The sequence below is a fragment of the Egretta garzetta genome, unplaced genomic scaffold (assembly GCF_000687185.1).
Source record: "Egretta garzetta isolate BGI_Z169 unplaced genomic scaffold, ASM68718v1 scaffold598, whole genome shotgun sequence".
NCBI classification, from domain to species: Eukaryota; Metazoa; Chordata; class Aves; order Pelecaniformes; family Ardeidae; genus Egretta; species Egretta garzetta.
Window position 1 is genome coordinate 2171109 of NW_009260621.1, and position 19545 is coordinate 2190653.

Consider the following 19545-nt stretch of genomic DNA (forward strand, 5'->3'; position numbering starts at 1 on the left):
AGCGTCCGTCGGTTGCGTGCTGCGGGGAAGCCGCCGCAACTCCGGTGTGAGCGCGTTCCTGTGCCCGGTGTGTGGGGGTTAACCGCCGTCTGAGGAAAAAAGATGTTTAAAGCCCCGAATCCGAATTGCGGTGGGGGTTCTGGATCTGGTCGGTCAGTGGTTCTCGTAGCATTGCTTATGCTTCGTGCGGCCCTAATGAGCTTACGGGTATTAGCATTTTTTGCTGAAAGTTACTGAAGAAAGAGGAAGCCTAATGATTCAGGTGATCCTTTCAAGGGACAGACCATGTCTCTGAAGATCTTCTGAGGTAAACATGAACTTCATGTGCTGTTTCATAAAGTTCCTGCTGTGTTTGCCACAAATAGCGTGCGGGCTCCTGGAGGGAGGTGGTGTTTTCGGAGCATAGCTGCAATTGTTAGTCTGCATATAGGATCAAAAGTACTGTTGTATGTCAGTGATTGGGGAATTTCTGTGCACAGAGATCTTTGTTAAAGGTAATATTAAATGCTGTGTGTCTCCACGCCCTGGCTATGTGTCAGACTCCGATAGCTCTAGATATGCAGTATAAAAATACTACATGGTTGTTCTTTATCTCCACTTCAGAATTTACTCTTACTGTGTTAAATGTAAGTTCTTCCTCTTCTTTCTACTTGAAGACTGTAGCCATCTACAGATGTTGACAGTACTGCCAGTCTCTCAAGTTTAGAAAGCATGAGTGAGATCCTCAGAACTCGCTATTGTCCATCAAATTACTACAGCTTTCTTTAAGCAAGTCTTTAAAAAGTATTTTTGTAACCTTTTGACTTTTTGATCTGTGTGTCCACGAAGCTGTGCAAAACAGATGTGCTAAGGAGGAAAGGCATCTTCATCTTTCTTGTCAATAAGGATATTTTGGTCCTTCTGGCAAAGCCTCATCTGGGGTGGCACCCACATGGGATTGGGGCTGAGTGTGGTGGGCTGTGGGCTGATGTCTTTCTCTGGATCCAGCTGTGCTGATGGAAGAGGTTACTGCTCCCAGATGCTTGTTATTGCTCCCCTGCTAGAGAGATCTGCTCCATCTGACTCGCAGGTGGAACTGTTCTTTTGAGTGCAGCACACTCCTGCTCCTGCTGCCTGAATGAGCCTGGTGAGAGCAAAAGGTGAAAATGAAGCAGTTTGTGCAGTTGATTCCAGCCACTTGTCCAAACAGGCCAGATTAGCAAAAGTGAGATGTGGACATTTCTGGGAAGAATTATGAAGAGAAGCTAAGGGCAATGACTTTTTTTTTCACCCATGTAGTTACTCATCATGCAGCCTATGGACACTGCAAGAGAGTGTCTTCAGAGAAGAGCTTACAGGCTACTGTGAAGCACCAGGCTGTCTCTGTCACCTGGGATCTGGAATTCGGATTCTTTCAACCCAGTCTCAGAGTTCCACTTCACTGTTTTACGCAGTAACATCTTGAGATGTGGTATCAGCTGATCCGTAGTACCTCCTTACTTGCAAGCTTGGAACCTATTGCAAATGTGACATTAAATTGCATTACTTCAAACCTATTTTATGAGACTTAAGCAACTATGTTTTACTTGCGCCTCTCCTCCAGACTGAATGAATATGTGTGGTCAGCAGATGTGTACTTGCTAAGCTGTGAGAACTTGATTGTGAACCCTCAGAACCAGATTAGTAAATATCCATGAGACAGGAGGAGTGTTTTGCTTGTCAGATCAACTGTCAAAATGGTCTATGGCTCTTTTTAGTAAGCCATAGAACATTCTTGTTTTTACAGGATAACGAAGCTGCTCTCTGCAAACAAGAAGTTTATTACGTCCACATCTGTCATACGTCCATCATACATAGAGGTAGCATGTCATCTTGTAGAGACATGTGGCCTTCATTTCTTTTTCTTAGTGGTACATTGCATGACCTGTGATTAACCACAGGGTAAACGTTAACTAATAGTAACACAGCTTTGAAAGTCACATAAAAATAAAATAGTCCTAGTATTGCTCTGAAGTTTGAGCGTTAATTCTCATGGGGTTTTGTTTGGGGTTTTTGTGTTTTGTTGTGGTGGTGGGTTTTTTTTTTTCCCCACCACATAAACCATTATCATTAGTTGAACTCCTAGCCTTCAGAGAGACATTCAAGATCTCTCTTCAGGAATAGCTGTAATTGGTAAGGGAAAGGTGTGCTATCCTCCACGTGGAGGGCAGGGTTTTGCTACAAACATGCTGTCGGTTAATAACCTGAGTATTTGTTAGTGGAGCTCTAGTGAGGTTAGTAATGTTCTTAACTCTAGGATCAGATGGTTATTCTCTGCTGCCTGTAGCCACCAGACCATGGTGCCTGTTTCAGCCTTTCATGGGGTCTTTGGTTGTGCAAGGATGACTTTTTTTTTTTTCTTTTTTTTTTTTTCTTTTCCACTTGGACAGAGGAAACCTTTTTTCTAGCTTGCAGGTGGTATCGGAGTTGGAGCTTCCTTATGGAGTCTAACCACCCAGGGAACATGTTGAACTATACTGCATTACCCACCATCGAATTTATGCATTGCCATAATTTTACAGAAGGTTGTGAGGGATTTGGTTCTGGCATAGTTCTGTGAGCTGGCAGATGGTTCTGGAAGTGGGATCCAAGTCCTGTTATTTCTGAAGCTGCTGAGTGACATGCATACATCACTGTCCCCAGGGTAGCACCAAGCCTTGTTTAGGTGCACACAGCATCCTTAATTACTAACAATGGTCAGTGAATATGTTGGGATTAGATTGCATGTTTGATCTGCGTTGGCGCTGTTGTTGCATGAGGATGAATTCTGCATGTTTGCCTGCTCTAGGAATTGTGCGACAACCCATTGTTGTAGGTTGTCTTGGAGCAAGGCTGGAGTGGGGCAGTGTCAAATCTCCCAGTGTAGCCATTATTGTTACTATTTGGATCAGCATCCGTGAAGGTATTTGGAGAGTTTGCTCTTCGTTTACTGCTCCTCTGTGTGTAAGGACACTGCTACTTTTAGTAGTCAAGGACTGTGTTTGAAGGGTTTCCTCACAGGATTCTGGTTATATTTAGATGGAAACAGAGATTCCAGAGAGCACCTAAGGACAACAGCCATTTCCATTTATGGGTTAGACCTTCACGTGTTCCTAACTGGAGTTCATGGCAGTCGTTTGAGGAAATAGTATTGTCTGATGAGCAAATGTTCTTCTTACCTGCTTCTCTTTGTACCAGAAGTAAATGTGCCCTTAAAATACGGAGGGAGCGTTTGAAGCAGAGGATCTAGTGCAATCTTCTGGTAGAAGTTGGTGGGAGAGAGATTCAAAAGTGCAAAGGGGAGTCAAATGTCTAGTACCAACAGACTGCCAGTGGGAGATAGGCATTTTGCCTGCTCTTACTCCTTTGCTACAGTTGAGTACAGGACAATGACCTTACATGTTGTTTGTGCTTTTTAAACATCTTGCTTTTTATTATAATAGGGTTACTTAAAAGGAAAACTAAGGGCAGGAAGCAATCCCTGGAAACTGTATTTGGAGAAAAAGCATGTTCTATTATTTCATACGTTCAAATGGGCTTTTAAGATAACTAAAGGCACAGATGGCAAGCTAGCTTGTCAGGGCCCTTCTTCAGATTTGAATCAGAAACTGATTTTATTCTTACAAATAGCGAGAAATTAATAATTAGATTTCAAAAGCTCTTTACTTCCTTTCCTGCTTAATATAATATAAACTGCATGTGGCCAAATAATTGTTTTATAAGAGATGTGAACTCTTGGTCGTAAGCCTGTCAGTCCTAATCAAACAAGCACTTTTGTTTTAAGAGCCTGAGGTCTGGTTTTGTAATACAGCTTTACAGTATTTTGATTCGAGATGCTTTTGATAATCTCATGACCGCTGCATGTTGTATAGCTATTTGTTATGACATACGCAATGATTTTTTTTTTTTCCCAAATTATGATTTCTTGTGCACTCAGCTTGTTCTTTTTTGCTAGAGATGGTGATTGTGAAAAGACTGCATTGAGTCATTAGGGGAAGAGAAAGGACTTTAAATGTCACTGTTGAAGCAGAGAATTTCTTTAAAGAAAGTAGACACATACTTAGATTGTGTGCTTCCTGGGGGAGGTATAGTTAAAATTGGTGCAGATATTTTATTATTTTAGTTACTAGCCATCAACAGAAAAACTTTCTTACAGAAAATTCTCTTTTGTGAAGCAGACATGAAAAAGCTAAGCAGTCAGAGTAACAAACTGAAACGTGGTGCTGTGTATTCTTTTTTTAATCTTAAGGATCTTCTGGAAATGAGAATCAGCCACTCCTTTTCCTGACTATTTAAGTGGTTATACAGCTGTATTGACTGTATTAATCTAGTTATCAAAATACTTGGGTGCTCTGAAAGCAAGAATTGTTTCTGGGTATTCCATTGAACAGAAACAGCAGCAAATGAGACAGTGGCTCATTTAGGTTTCTTCCCCAAATATATTTTTACATTTAGAGGCTGCAGAACAAACTTGGCCATTTAGATGTGATATAGATGGCCTAGTTTTGTCCTTAAATGTAACTCCATTTTGGATTTTACATTCATTTTTATGTCAAGTCTTGAGAATTTATATGTGCAAAGTAAAGCAAATGTGTAGTTAAAAACAGCATGCAAACAAATAGGCCAATTTCCCCCCCTCATGTAAAGTAAACATTTTCCTCTAAAACTACTTTGAGGATCTGTGTCTCTTATTTCTGGCATTCAAATTTTATCAGTTAAAAGATTTATTCTATTTTAAGAAAAGCTGTACTCTGTAAGAAGGCATAGTATAGGGAGCCCTGACCTATACTGTGGTCAGGTTCTGGCACTTAGATTCTGGCATCTAAGTTCAATGTATCAAGCAGTTTACAGAGATGCTAAATCAATAAGTAACACTTTTGTAAAGTGTACCCGTGAGAATACATATACATATGGTTTTAATATAACTTTGGCATGCAGTGTATGATTAGGGTATTGTAGTGGTTTAGTGAACACAAAGTTAGTATTTGAAGTCTGAGACCTAGACTTCAGAAAAAACTCAAAACCCTGCAAAAAGCAACCGTCAAAAAACACCAGTCTGGTCTTGAATGCCTTCTGAGAAATCAGTGCTACAAATTCAGCTGCAGTTGTTACTGGAGATTCAATCTATCAAGGTGCTGAAGGTGACTGCACACTTGTGATCATTTTTAAAGGTGAATAGTCATCTAGTGAGAGGTTTCCATGGGGTTTTTTTTCTTTTTTTCAGACCATAGGTAACCACTTAACTTTATCTAAACTTTCCTGATTCGTAATACAGAGACACTTCTGAAAATTCAACAGATTGTCTGACTCTGAGGGCTCTTGTATAACGTTATAAATTCTGATACTCGTGGCCTTCGGGAAGGAGTCCACACTTGGGATTTGGTAGCATTGAAATCAACAAATAGCAAGCACCTTTGTTGTCTTGCTTTTTCTTGATAGGCATTGCTCCTGCAAATGTTTCCAGCTTGTGTTATTTGCCTTTGTAGATGAAATAGAAAACAAGGCTTTCCAGCTTAGATAAATAGATGTTAACAATATGATTGTTTGGACATTCACCTGTAAATATAGGGAGCAATGCTGCTATGGATTGCAGCAAAGTAGCATGGACGCTGTTCTCTTCTCTGCCACTGATTTACTGCCTGAACTCACACTGGTTTTTAAACATTACCCGCATCTGTATCGACATGTATATGCCTTGAGTCTTTACTCTGTCTTAACTGTATGCAGTATTTAGATTTTTATTTCTTTATTTTTAAGTTGCTTCTCTTTCTAAAGAAAGAGGTTAGCATATAATCTTAAAATCAGTGTGGGATAACTGTGATTGTAGTCTAAAACTTGCTGTTACGCATTTCTCTGTTTTGTGTGTTGGCTGCTTTAGATATCTAAATGGCACCAAACCTGAGTATTGGATTCTGCTTTGAACAGCTGAGAGATAGCAGCGTTTCTTCTTCCCAAAAAGGGACCCTTGCTGGTGTTCAGTTTGTGCCTCTAACAGCTGTTGTTGAGAGAGATCGTGTTTGTGGTTTGCTATCCATCAGTTGATCAGTGAGCAAACTGATGATATTCTTTTAAGTATTCATGGGTTTCTTAAACAATGTGTGCCTAGATTGCCAGCACAGAGGGGCAGAAGCCATTTTTGCTTTTTCTGTGGTTTTTTTTTTTTTTTAAGACTGCATTTCTAAATAAGGCCTTCTAGTAAATAGAAGCCTGTGAACTCCCCTTGTTTGCTGTGCTCATATGTAACGGGTTACTGGGAATCCTTTTAATGCTGTGTGTCTGCAGTGTAAAGCCTGTAGTGTAAATATGCTGAGAACAGGAAATAAGCGTTATTTAACTGTGACCTTGCATCTTTTTCTTCAGCAAGTTGCATTGAGATGAACAAGGCAGCATTATTGAACTAGAGAGGAGCAAAATCCCATTTAACGGCGTGCTGGGCTTTGATGTACTGCCAAGTACTGTTGTCTGTGATAGCCTCTGGGATGCAAAGGAGACTAGCTGTACATGAGAGAGGTTTTCAACCAAAGTGTCTAGCAATAATGTCAGCTTTTATAATTTGTATGTGGAAGTTATGCTTTTAATTCAATACCTAGCAGAGTATTTCTGCATCCTTGTTCCCGTGCAAAATCACCAAGATTTCATTCTTCAGATATGCAGGAGATTTACTATTTGCTCTAATACAGCTAGGTTCCCACCCTCATAGATGACATAATCAAAGCTAGATTAACCTAAAGCACTCAGCACTTTGTTTACTCTGTACAGTGCAGATGACTAAAAATGTACACATATTCAGTGGTGCTTAGCTATAGAGGATGCTCTAAAATGGTCTGTGTGTAACTTGCCTGCAGAGAATAGGTAGGGCTCTGCATGTAAGCACGAGAACAACTTCAAGACATATCTAGCCTCTGCTGCAGGACAGTGGATGAAATGGGCTCTGTTCCAGATCTATTCAGCACCCAAGCCGGAAGCCGCTGAGGAAGTTTTAGCATAATCCATCAGAGGCAGTGTTGTGCCCTTGAGTGCTCACCTGTTAGTTTGTTCAGGTGTTAAACAAATATTGACAGAAGATCCCAAATGTCCATCAGATCTGGGAAATAGGCTGGAAAGCCTTAGGAGTCTGGGTTGAGACCTCTAGCGTTATGACTTTGTTAGTGTTCTGGGAAGTAACAGCATAAACCACTGTTTTCGTTAGACTTTTAGTATAAAATTTTCTTGTTGTAATAATTCAGTTTCTGGTGAGCAGAGAGATGAGGGATCATGGCTGATACTAAATTTCAATATTTAGCTAAGCAGACTTTACATTGTCATGGACAATTTGCACATACTACAGACTCAAAGCAGGATACATGGGCAGGTAAAAAAGAATAAAATGGCTAGAGAAGATAAGTTGTTTGAGAGTCTTGGATCACTTGTTTTAGAAACATTCCCCTTTCCCCCTTCCTTCTGTAGTTGTATTTCTGTCTGTAAATTCAGGGTGTCTTTATACTGGAGTTCCCATTGTGTATACATTCTGGAGGAAGTAGAAGAATTGAATCCAGTTACATTCTAGCTCTGCAACATAATCTGAAATGGCTTCTGTTGTACCAAGAAAGGTAATCATACAGTTTGACACTGTGTCCACCACAAAAGAGATAAATGTGTTTTCACGATGCTTCTGAAGAGGTAAGGTTGATTGTATGCTATGCCACCATTTAAAAAGTCTGTATTGATGGATCTGAGTTCAGGATAGCGTGATTTGGGAGGAAAGGCAGGAGCTTACTTTGTGTGGGTTTTTGATGACCACACTGAAATTTGCAGTATCTAAAAGTTTTGTCATGACAGAGTATCCAGAGGTGAATTATTTTCTAAATGCAAGTGATTATATAGTAGTTAGCTTCATGTAGTAGATAGGCCTGCAGTTTTGGAGGCATATTGTTTTCTTTCTGATCCTTGCAATCACATTTTTTTTTTCTGTTTATATCTGATTATATTATAGAGGAAAACTTTTTACTCTAATCTTTTGTAAAAAAACATTGTTAATAGTATTTGGCAGCTGTAAGCGGTAAAGAAACCCAACTTCCATTTAGAGCACTGACAACAATTTAAAGTGAGTAAAGAATTTTCGTTGTTCCTTTCTTGCGTTGAGGTACAAAAATCTTGCTGCATTAGTATTCATCCTGAGGATGGATGGGCTTTTGTGTGCCAACATCCTATGCAAATTAGTCTTTTCCTAAGAGTAAACATATCTGATTAGGGAGAATACATTTGCCCTGCAAAGTCTGCTTTATTCTTTTCAACAGAAAAATTGTGAGAATTGTTGGGGGTTGTTTTATGGTTTCTTCCACTCCCACCCCCTGCTTGGAATTGATGGAGAGCACCATTGGGCAGGAAATAACAGAAGGTTTTGTAAAATCTTAAAAGAGAAAGAGGAAAAAGGACATTTTCACAAATAGAATTAGGATGATGCAGCAAAGTTTTGGACACCGTCCAGGGAGGACAGATGCATCGTGGATAGTGGCTTGTCGACGAGATTGCACGTTGGCAGCTTCCCGATCTGTTAATACAGCAAGCCTACAGCCTGAGCGTAATCACTGCAAACAGAGCACTGTTCATCTTACCACTTTTGTGGGTTTTGCCTAGGAAGTTTTCATAGCTGTGTATGGCAAGTTGTCAGTCCTATAAACATTATTGAGACTTATATAAAACTTTCTATCACTTAAAGGATTTTTTTTTTTTTAATCCTAGGAAGTACACTTTCTTTCCTTGCTTCAGTGAACAGGCTTGCCTTTTTCTGTGCAGAAATGCAGTGTGAGGTGCTCTCACTGCTGTCAAAATAGGACATTAGATTTGTGGTACGAGTAATGGTCTGTGCCTTCTTAGACATGTTCAAATGTCCCCTACTTTGGAGAACCTGGTGACTCCAGTCATGTTTAATGGAAGACTTCATCATGGGGAATAGAGCAATTTTTGGCACTGATTTTCTCATAGGCCTATAATATTTACTTTAATGGGGAAGATGTAATAATTTCTGTCTGCTTGTTGAGCAGAAGTGCTGCTGCGACTTAAAAAAAGCATCTTCCAGATACAAGAGAAGTATAATGACAGTGTTTTTAAGCCTGCTTTGTTTCCAGTCTTGTGTGTGAAGAGAAAATCTCAAGCTTTGCTTTCTCCCTTTAGCTGTGCCTCAGCATTGTCACTGAACTTAATTGTTATGGAGCTGCCCAGCTAGTGTGACTGAAATCCCTTGCCATCCCGTCTGAAGTCCTTCAAGGGCTTTTAAAAAAATACCTTATTTCAAACCTTCAGAGTCAATGTTCACCATATTCCCATGGTTAGGTCTGTCTGGGTGGATTTTTTGTACCATTCCCACCTGGATTTTGGTGTACTTGGTCTCAACTCCATAAAGGTATGGGGGAAGGGAGACCCAAAGAGGCGTTTTATGCTGGTAGATTGTAGTGCTGTGTAAGAGTTTCAAGATTTATTATTTATTATTATTATTATTACTACCTATTATTATTATTTATTATTAATTCAACTTGTGTGGCAACCTGAAAGTGATGGATAGGATAACTGGAGGGTGCTGTGGTGTCCTTGCTTTGGCTATTCAGTTCCAGTAGTTCAGCAATGATGACGAAGGACACCTCTAGGTTGGAAAATGGCTTATCAAAGATACCAAGTTTATCCACTCAGCTTGAATGGAAGAGATAGTTAACGGCCTGAATGTCTGAATACTCAGCTTTGCACCCCTAAAGACATGCCCAAACTGCGTGGGCTGCAATGTGTAGTTACTACTCCTGTTTTGATTCAGCAGGTTAATTAAAATTACCTCTTAGTTGAAGAAGATTTACCTTGAAAGTTACTTCAAACTGAGACCAAGCTTCATTAGAAAACTGGAACTAAGCACTGAAGTGTCTTGATGAGGATGCCACTGTCTATGCTGTGTGGTCTACAACAAACCTTGGAAAGACTGGTATTGAGCTTTAGGAGCTAATAAATCAGAGATCACTAAAAATCCACAGCCTCTTAATGCATTTAGCTTGCCTAGTAGGCCTAATTAAGATAGGTATCATTGGTCTTCAAGAAAGAAGGTTAATTATTTTGTACATCTTCATGTAAGCCCCATTATGTTAGGCTGAGATTTTGCAGCCATTGAACAAAGCTGTGGGAGACTCTTTTAATTGACAGACATTGTGCCAAAACAAAAAGCATTTACTCTTCTGTAACTAATGAAAGGAGGTGAGGGATCAAGCGGTGACTGATAATAAGAATTGGTCTCTGTACTTTGAGCTAATGAGGAAGAGTCTATGTAGCCGAATATCAGTGTGATATATACTACTGTATTACTGAAAAAAAAAAAAAAAAGTATGTGGTTGAGGACGTCAAAGCACAACAGAGGTAGTGCCTCAAAGCTTTTGTGGCTTCTTAAAAATGTGTCCTGGAGTTATCTTTGTACTGTCATTTCGAGGGTGGAGGAATTGTGCTTCCAAATCCACTAAGGAAGACTAAATACAGTGATGTCTAGTGTCAGTGATGACAAACCCCCTCTGAGAAAGTACTTCACTTGACATTATGAATTTAATTCCTAAGAAAAACTCTGCTTAAATGCAAAGTACACTTCCCATTGCTTGGACGTACCTTGCTTTGTAATGAACAAAAGTGCGTGATGGATCTACTGCTGGGTCCTCTGTGGTGTTGGTGAGCACGGGAGTGAGAGCAGGCAAGATAGAAAGAACACGTCTGCCAAAATAGGTCTTCAGGTGTGTATTTTTAGCATTAAGAGTTCTTCAGTTATAAACTAACTTGTTTTGGTTTATGGATTTTAGAAAGTGAACCTGAGGAAAGAAGGTAGAAATTATTAATGTGTCTCTTCTGTAGGCCTACACTGGACCATGCTTTTCCCTGTTTTGTTCGTTTGTAGCACTTTGCTTTCAGGTTAAATATGATAAATGCAAGAAAAATGAAAGCCTTTTGTAGTACTGCTGTACAGTGTACATTTGCCACGGAACTGGGAGGTGCTTGGCTGTATGGGCATGTGTGGGTATTCACTGTGAAACACTGCGTTCTTTTGCACGAGATACGGCCATTCAGCAGCCAGTATGAGCTACAAGTGCTCCTAGTGTGCCAGGCTGGAGTTGTATAAAACAATAAACACTGTGTTGGAAAAAAGCCCAGGAAAACTGTTGACTTTTGGCATAATTGCTTCCTATTGCAATTGAAGCTGCGTTGCAGTCCGTGGCAAATGTTGGGAATAAAGGCCTGTGTGGAATGCTACTGCAGCAGTGTTGTTCATATGAGCAGCCCATGGAATATGGCCTTTCTGCATTTGAGGGAAGGTTAGTGGAAAAATTTTTATAAGTAACATTATCAATGTTGTCTGGCAAAATGAAATAGATTTAGATGGGTCATTTGTGCTCTTCTGTAAGAGAATTCTGGCTCTTGTCCTGAGCCTGTCTTGTTTCTACCCTTTGTGAAAAATGTGAAGGTTATTTTTTAGTGGGACTTCTGATTTTCTTGACTGTTCATCGCTATCAGTTTTACTTGTTCCTAGCTCTTTCATTAATGCAGTTACTGTGTAATCATTGACGTTTTCCCCCATTATTTGATTTCCTGGATTCCACCTATGTTTTATAGAAATTAATTATATTGGTATTAATGCAAATTAATCACCATTTATCCTGTATAGTACTGCCCATGTAACTGATCAAAGTGCAGAACATTTCTCAGTATTGCACTGGCAAAGTAAAGCAGATTTAAATTACTCTTTTTAAACCATGATTAAGTTTTAAGTGGTGATGCATCATTGCTCTTCAGACAAACTGGGGATTCTTCGGTTTTGTCTTTTTTTTTTTTTTTTTTTTTTTTTTTTCCTTTTTTAAATCAAAATATATTACTGCTAGTGTGCTAGAGACCTCCTAAATGAAAACTCTTCCTCTACCTGGAAATCCCCTTGGTACACCTTGTGTCTGTATTTTGTCTGTTTGATATGTGTTCTTTTCTTTGTAAGTTATAGTCCTGCATTATAATGAGACAACCTCACTGAAGGAGCCCCTGTCTAGTTTGCTTTTCAGCATTTCATTATGGTTTCTGCCCTTTCTGAAATTTGAAAGGGTGTTCCTATGTCTTCTATGGGACTCTTCCCATTAATGATTTGTCTAACTACTTTTTCAGCTTATTTGCTTTTTGAGCATCAGTCAGAGAGGTTGATATGATAAAGGAAAAACAACATACAGAGACATGAATTTTCCTTTTTTTTTTTTTTTCTTACAGTAAAGTTGTCTACTGTAGCAAAGATCAGACCCATAACTGTCTTGTTATTACAAACTGCTAAAGTGTTGGTGTGACCACTGATAACTTCTTTCACCATCCTGTGACATCAGTTTTTGAGACCTGGGTTTTAGCGAGTCAAATTCAAACTAATATCTGTTACCTTTACACTTGAAACAAACGTTTTAGTAGATACAGTTGTCCAGACCTCTGATGCTGGAAATGAGCTGTATTAGAGCGAGAAGACAATATAGTTTATGTTGTGCAGTAAGATATCAGTAATTTTATAGTTCTTAGGGTAAAAATTATTTGGTACTGAAAATATTTTGCTGTTGAAAATATTTAATGGTATTCTAACAGATGAGTGCATTCTAAGGGTGAAGAGTTACTGAAGTGATGTTCTGGAAGACCTGGTTGCTTGCATCTTATTTGCATTTGATATATTCAGTACTGGCTAGGCAACACTGGACAGGCTTTGCTGCTGATCTCCAAACTGTCATGTCACAACAGCATTGCTACTGAGCCCGTATAGCTGTTGTCAGCAGAGTACCTTCTGCTGAAAATACTCTGAGGATAAAGATTGTATCAAATGAAAAAGTAGCTTGATGCTTAATGTAGGATGCATGTCTTTTAAAGGAGCATATCTTTCATTCCCAGCTTTATTCTTGCATAGTGGGTTTCATTCTTGTTTCCTGCACCTTAGTTACTGTCAAGTGGTCTTGCAGTTGTGCGCACAGGTACTCACAGGCTCGCTGTCCCCACCACAGAAGCCAGCCTTTTCTCTCCCTTGTCGGTGTCTTTATGCACAAATTCTCAGGCATGTCCTTTTTCCTAGCTGGATTTCTTTGCAGCTGCTTCAACTCTGATGTAATTTTTTTTCTCTCAACCCTCACTAAACGTATCTGTACACACTGACCAAAAGATTTGGAAAAGCAACTCTCTCAAACCTGTCCTTTAAAGAATGTTAAGTGTGCCACCAGGACATTGAGGTGCATCATCCTTCTGGCTAGAAGGAACCTTTGTAGCCGAAGCTTTTTTTTTTCCCCTTCTTTAAGAAACATTTAATTTAGGTATATGTTTTGGGGAAAAATGAGGGTGTGGGGCTATTCCTAATACACTGGGTTTTTATTTTTTCAGCACCGCTAACAAACCCTGTGTAGAAAGCTTTCCATATCAAGTCAAGGGGGAGAACATCTGCATCCTGTCTTGTGGATGTCAAAGTAGGCACAATATTTAATCTGATTCCCTTGCTGCTAGGATTGTAATGTGCTACTATGCTGCTTTTCCTAAAAAAGTGCAAGTTATGTCTCAGATTTGACTTACGCTTCTTTGTATGTTTAAAGACCAGTCTTTTTCTAGAAGTAGAGATTAGGTATTTATTTGCAACATCTGATTTGGGCTGTGCAGAGAAAAATGCACAGATGCCATTGCCTTGTGGCTGAAGCTGAAATTTCAAATCTTTTTTTTAAAAAAAAAAAGTTCATGTGAAGGTAGATTTATTAATTGAGGTCGATGTTTGTTTCATAGAGGTAAAATACACATTCAGCAGTTAATGGGAGGGGGGGAGTTTTCTCTGGAACTCTCCCCATGACCCCCTTTTTATCCTCACTCTTTGTAATTTTTTCCTCTTCAAACTGTAGATCTGAAGCAGAAGCCTTATGTCCTGCTGCACACTGTTTAGCTGGTTATGTGATCAACACAGATCGCCTTCTCACCAAGCAGGAACCTCTCTCTGCTCATGTTTGCTTGAACAGGTGATGGGCTTTTTGACAATAGTTCAGTTTGTTAGAGAGGGTTATCAAAGGCCACCTATTTTGGACACGTTAAGAGAACATTCTGAAGGAAAATTGTTGTACATTTCTTTCTAATTTTGCTGTTGAGGGAAGGTCAGTGTTGTATAACTAGGAGTTGCATTAATGCAGTGTTCTTTATCTCTGAATGTGCTTAGTCTGACGCAGAAAATCAATAAGTCTTTTCAGCCTTTGACTCGTTGAAGAAGGATTTTACTGCCTTATGTAGTGCTGTAGAGGACCTTAGTTTGTTTTGTGTGATCAATTTGTCCTGAATGGCAATTCCTTTTAGCTTCTTGATGGAAAAAGAATTAATTTATTTTTTTAAAATAAGATCTGAAATGCTTGAAAATCAAAGTACAAAACTGTCATCTCAATGGACGTTTTCTACATCCTGGGCTACTGTCATTTCAGTGCATACAGAGAAAGTAATGTTTCCATTAAAATTTTCTCCTCTTGCCTGTGAGCAAACATCAGTAGATGGCACTTCAGTGGGGCACAGGATTTTCTCCATTGGCAGGTATTGAAATTGTGATAGACCTTTTGAAGGCCTTTAGCATCTCTCTAAGCTCGTTCTTGCATCCTATTGCTGTCTCCAGTGTTGTAAAACATCGCAGTAGGTATAAATCAGTATGTGTGATGTTTTTGCTTTATCTTTGTTTTAGAGATTATTGATTGAATTGCTGATTAATTGTACTTTTGCCTGCAGATCTGTACTTGAGTGTAGAAGTTAATGGACTAGCTTGTGTTTAAACATCCTCTCCTTTTACAGTGTGCTTTAGTTTACAGAGTGATCACGCTGTAAGCACACATTAACAGGTACTGAGAAAGTGAGACTGCTATTTTATCTAGAAATTAACGTTGTTTCATTCAAAATGCTGGGGACTTCTAAAGTGGCATGAGGCACAGCTGACAGCCAGTCTTGTTCCTCAGAGCCTTAGAACTGCCTGATGATTTTTATTTTTTTTTTTTTTATTTTTATTTTTTTTTTTATGTCTAGATGTTAGGTTGGGAAGGAAATCTTCAGAGCTTGTATCACAGGTAGAGTTGCCACATCTCTCCTGCGGGCTGCCAAAGCTTTGTTACCTTGTTGGAGCTTGTGGAAAGAGGTTCACTGTTGTTGCATTCATGAGCCTGTCTTGATCTGGGACTCCTCAGACCTAATACCCTCTGATTTGCACAAATAATATTCTGAAGTTTGATGAAGTATTTGTGTGTTTTATTGTTCATAGATGTATCCTCTAGGCTCGTTTTAAACCTTACAGGAACTGCTAAAATTGGGCATCTGCTAAGTAGCACAACGTCAGTATGAAGATACGCAGTGACTTTGGGTAAGGTGTGGTTTCTCAAGTGGTTTGAGCAGACCCATCTAAGCAGTTCTGTATAAGGGGCTTGACAGGGTTCTATCTTTCTTCCTTTGACTCTTTTGTCCTTCTCCAGACCCCTCCCAAACACTGCACATTCCTGCCTCACCCTTCCTACTGGCACTAGCATGTGTGACAGCACAGTCACTCAGATCAGCTCTGCCATTTGACTGAAAATTAATGCCCTAACTGTTTGCTGCATTGCTTTTCACCTGAGCTGGAGGGGTGGGTTAGCAATGCTGCTAAGGCAGGCAAGAAGGTGATTCAGCATCCCTGCTAAGGCAGGAAAAAGGAGGGGATTTTGATCAGCTTAAGCTGATTGTGAAACTGTCTGTTTACCTCTGAATTTTATTCCTCTGAAAATGCTTATTTGAAGGGAGCACTCTTCAAAGCCCATCACTGAACCTCATCCCAAAGTTTGTAAGAGTTCAATTGATACGGCAACTGGGGAAGACCCTGGAATAAAGTCTGTTATTTTGCTTTGGGTTTCTGATCATTGGTTTTGCAACTAACAATTGGTTCAAGGTTTTCTATAGGATTTCAGTTGCCTAGGGAGTGTCCCTGCCTTTAGAGGCAAGGAAAAGATCATGGGGATGCATGACATGAGAGAGTTGCTGTCTTTGCTTCATTGCTTGCTTTCTGGTCCAAGGACACTCGCTCCTGCTGTCCCAGAGTACTTCTAGGGTTCAGCTGTCACTTGAAAACTTCTGGATGTGTTGCTGGAAAAGTTATTTGAGGATTTGAACTGGCAGAAGTCAATTGTGTGAAAGAGTGAGTGCGGAGGGATGGCAATTTGGTTTGGCCAGAGCTTTGGTTTGGTGTGTGAGAGTGCCTGTATTCATATGCCCATATCCTCTTCAAATCAAGCATAAGGTGAGGACATGCTTATTTAGAGAGACTGATAAATGTGGGCATGGCTTCAGGTACTCTTACTATGCAAGGTAAGTTTTGAAAATGTTATATGTGATGGTCATGAAGAAAGAGAATTGGTAATGTCTTGAGACAGTAATTTGGTTTTATTATGTATTTGTCTAGTGACCTACTATTATATCGAACCAGAATTAACAGCCATACTTTATACTGGTGTTTGATGTAAATATGTCCCCACAAACTTTCCATTTTCATTGCAGCTGAAGGTATAGAGGAGGTTCCAAATTAGTCCAATATCTTATGTGACTGGACAGTGCTTTCTGGGTAGTAACTATTTTTTTTTAATGTTTCCAGGGATTTTCTTCCACGAGGTTCTGGAATTGTAACAAGACGACCATTGGTCTTGCAACTCATCACTGCCAAAACAGGTAGCCTCTCTCTTTTTGGTTCAATGCCTGGACAAAGTGCTGTTGTATTTCATCAGGAAGAAAAAATATTCAAGGAAAACTTAAGCTTTTTGAAGAAAGGTGCAGCTAGACTGTCTGGAACAAATGCCCACTGCTTCAGAACTGTGTGCTTAAGACCAACGAATTTCATTGTCGTATCTGGGAAAACAGTAAAATCAAAATCTTAGAGCGCATAGTAAATTTAAGCCAAGATCAAACTTGAAGCAATGGAGAAACATTATTACTTACAAATGTTTTAGAAATTAGCTTTGATCTATTAATTTATTGATGAACTTTACAGTTGTATTAATTAACACACCAAAATTTTGGTACTACCTTTAACTCTTGCTCCAGTGCACGCAGATTTGATTCTACACAGCTTCTTTTTGTGACTTGTCTTTTTTGGTTGAGCTCACTGCACTAAGTGGAGCAGAAGGTAGACTGGGGGAGAACAAGGCTTCTGTGTATTTGTCTGGTCAAAAATAAAAATACAGTACGTGTATACCACTGAGGTATGTGACGTATTGAGGCCTTTCATCAGAACTCACCACTTTGTACTCTTCTAAGGGGCACTTAATCTGCTGTTGTGTAGCTCAGTTCCCTAGCATATATAAAAGCAGCTGCGGTTTTCTATCACTCAAGTTTTTTTGTTGTTGCTTCTAAACCAGTGTAACCAACAAAATAATGGGTTTACTATTGACTTCTACTTAAAATAGTAAAAAGAAATAACATCCAAACCAGAATTTAAAAATAAAAAGTGCTCTTTAAGTTATAGAACATGATGAAACTGGGGAAGAAACAAAATTGAAGCTGCCTGTAGAACTTTAGTCTGTCCCTGTGTGTGAGGTGTAATTAAGTTTTTGTGTGTATTTTTTTCTTAGAAGGTCTTTTCGTTGTTCAGTAGGAAGGTAGCCTTCAGTCTGCTTAGGCTGTGGGTTTTTTTCCAAATTACTGCTTGTAAAGCACATCAATATTTTCAATGCCTCTATGAAATAGAGTGTTTGTACTGTGGACGAGAAAGGAAAAACTGGAATCAAGTGTTTCTGTATGCTCAGCTTAGAAACTTTAGGATCTTCAAGCATGTAATACGCTTAGAGTACTTTATATATGATTAAAAGATCAAGTTTGGTTTAGTTGGAGTTACAAACACTTGCCATTCCTACATATCTGGCTTTTGATCTCTAACAGAGCATGCAGAAATGCATGAATATGGCCTAGCTATAGAGAATCTTCATCTAGTTTTCCCAGCACCATATAAGAACAGAAGAAAGAAGAGAATTGAGCTCTGTGCTGGCATTCCTAACAAAATGGCTGTGGTGGGTTGACCCTGGCTAGATGTCAGGTGCCCACCAAGCTCCTCTATCACTCCCCTCCTCATCTGGACAAGAGGGAAAAAATATAACAAAAAGCTTGTGGGTCAACATAAGGACAGGGAGAGATCATTCGCCAATTACCATCATGGGCAAACCAGATTTGACTTGGAGAAAATTAATTTAATTTATTACCAATCAGATCAGAGTAGGATAATGAGAAAATAAAAACTAAATCTTAGAACACCTTCCCTGCACCCCTCCCTTCTCCCCGGGCTCAATTTCACTCCCAAATTCTCTACCTCCTCTCCTCAAGCAGTGCAGGGGGACAGGGAATGGGGGTTGCAGTCAGTTCATCACATGTTGTCTCTGTTGCTCCTTCCTCCTCAGGGGGAGGACTCCTTACACTTTTCCCCTGCTCCAGCATGGGGTCCCTCTCGCGGTTGACCATCCTCCATGAAATTTTCCAGTGTGAGTCTTTCCCAGGGGCTGAAGTTGTTCATGAACTGCTCTGGCGTGGGTCCCTTCGATGGGGTGCAGTCCTTCAGGAACAGATTGCTCCAACATGGGTCCCCTGTGGGGTCACAAGCCCTGCCAACAAACCTGCTCCAGCCTGGCCTCCTCTCTGCATGGGTCCAGAGGTCCTGCCAGGAGCCTGCTCCAGCGTGGTCTTCCCATGGGGTCACAGCTTGCTTTGGGCATCTACCTGCTCCAGCGTGGGGTCCTCCCTGGGCTGCAAGTGGGTATCTGCTCCCTCGTGGACCTCTACGGGCTGCAGGGGGACAGCCTGCCTCATCATGGTCTTCATCATGGGCTCGAGGGGAATCTCTGCTCTGGTGCCTGGAGCACCTCCTCCCCCTCCTTCTGCACTGACCTGGGTGTCTGCAGGGCTGTTCCTCTCACAGATTCTCACTCTTCTCTCTGGCTGCAGTTGCACTGGGGTTTTTTTTTACCCCTTCTTAAATACATTATCCCAAAGGTGCTACCACTGTCACTGATGGACTTGGCCTTGGCCAGCGGTAGGTCTGCCTTGGAGCTGGCTGGCTTTGGCTCTGTTGGACACGGGGGAAGCTCCTAGCAGCTTCTCACAGAAGCCACCCCTCTAACCTCCCTCCTGCAACCAAAACATTGCCACACAAACCCAATACAATGAGTAAACTGCAGGGACGTATGAATTAGAAAGTACACTCTTACACTCTAACCTCAAGTGGTTAAATACTTATTCTTAGACATCCATTCTAAACTTGCCCCGACTGGTCTGTATTATCCCATTTTGTAAAATCATCACTGTCCCTTGGTTAAGGGGGTAATGAAAGGGCTTCTCTCTTTTTGGTATTTTCCCCATTAATAGGTTCACATAGCATTACTAGGTTTAGGTAGGCCTCTAGGTTTTCATATAGGTACCTTCTCTGCTGAAAAGTAGTTCTTCATTATAACTTAAATAACGCAACAAAAAATTAAAAATTCTGGAGAACTGAGCTTCAGTGTAATTCTGTGTTTCCTGGATGTCAAGACATTTCTCCCCTTG

The 19545-nt window shown here is 40.1% G+C and overlaps 1 protein-coding gene across 1 annotated transcript in view; it reads left to right on the forward strand.

The window, feature by feature from the left end:
- The first annotated feature begins 15335 nt into the window (after positions 1–15335).
- Positions 15336–19545, forward strand: part of DNM3 (dynamin 3) — a 144297-nt gene continuing 140087 nt past the window's right edge. Inside the window, exons 1-2 of the mRNA XM_035900753.1 lie at positions 15336–15358; positions 16616–16689. Coding sequence (XP_035756646.1) covers positions 15336–15358; positions 16616–16689 — 97 coding nt within the window. The remainder of the gene's footprint in view (positions 15359–16615; positions 16690–19545) is intronic.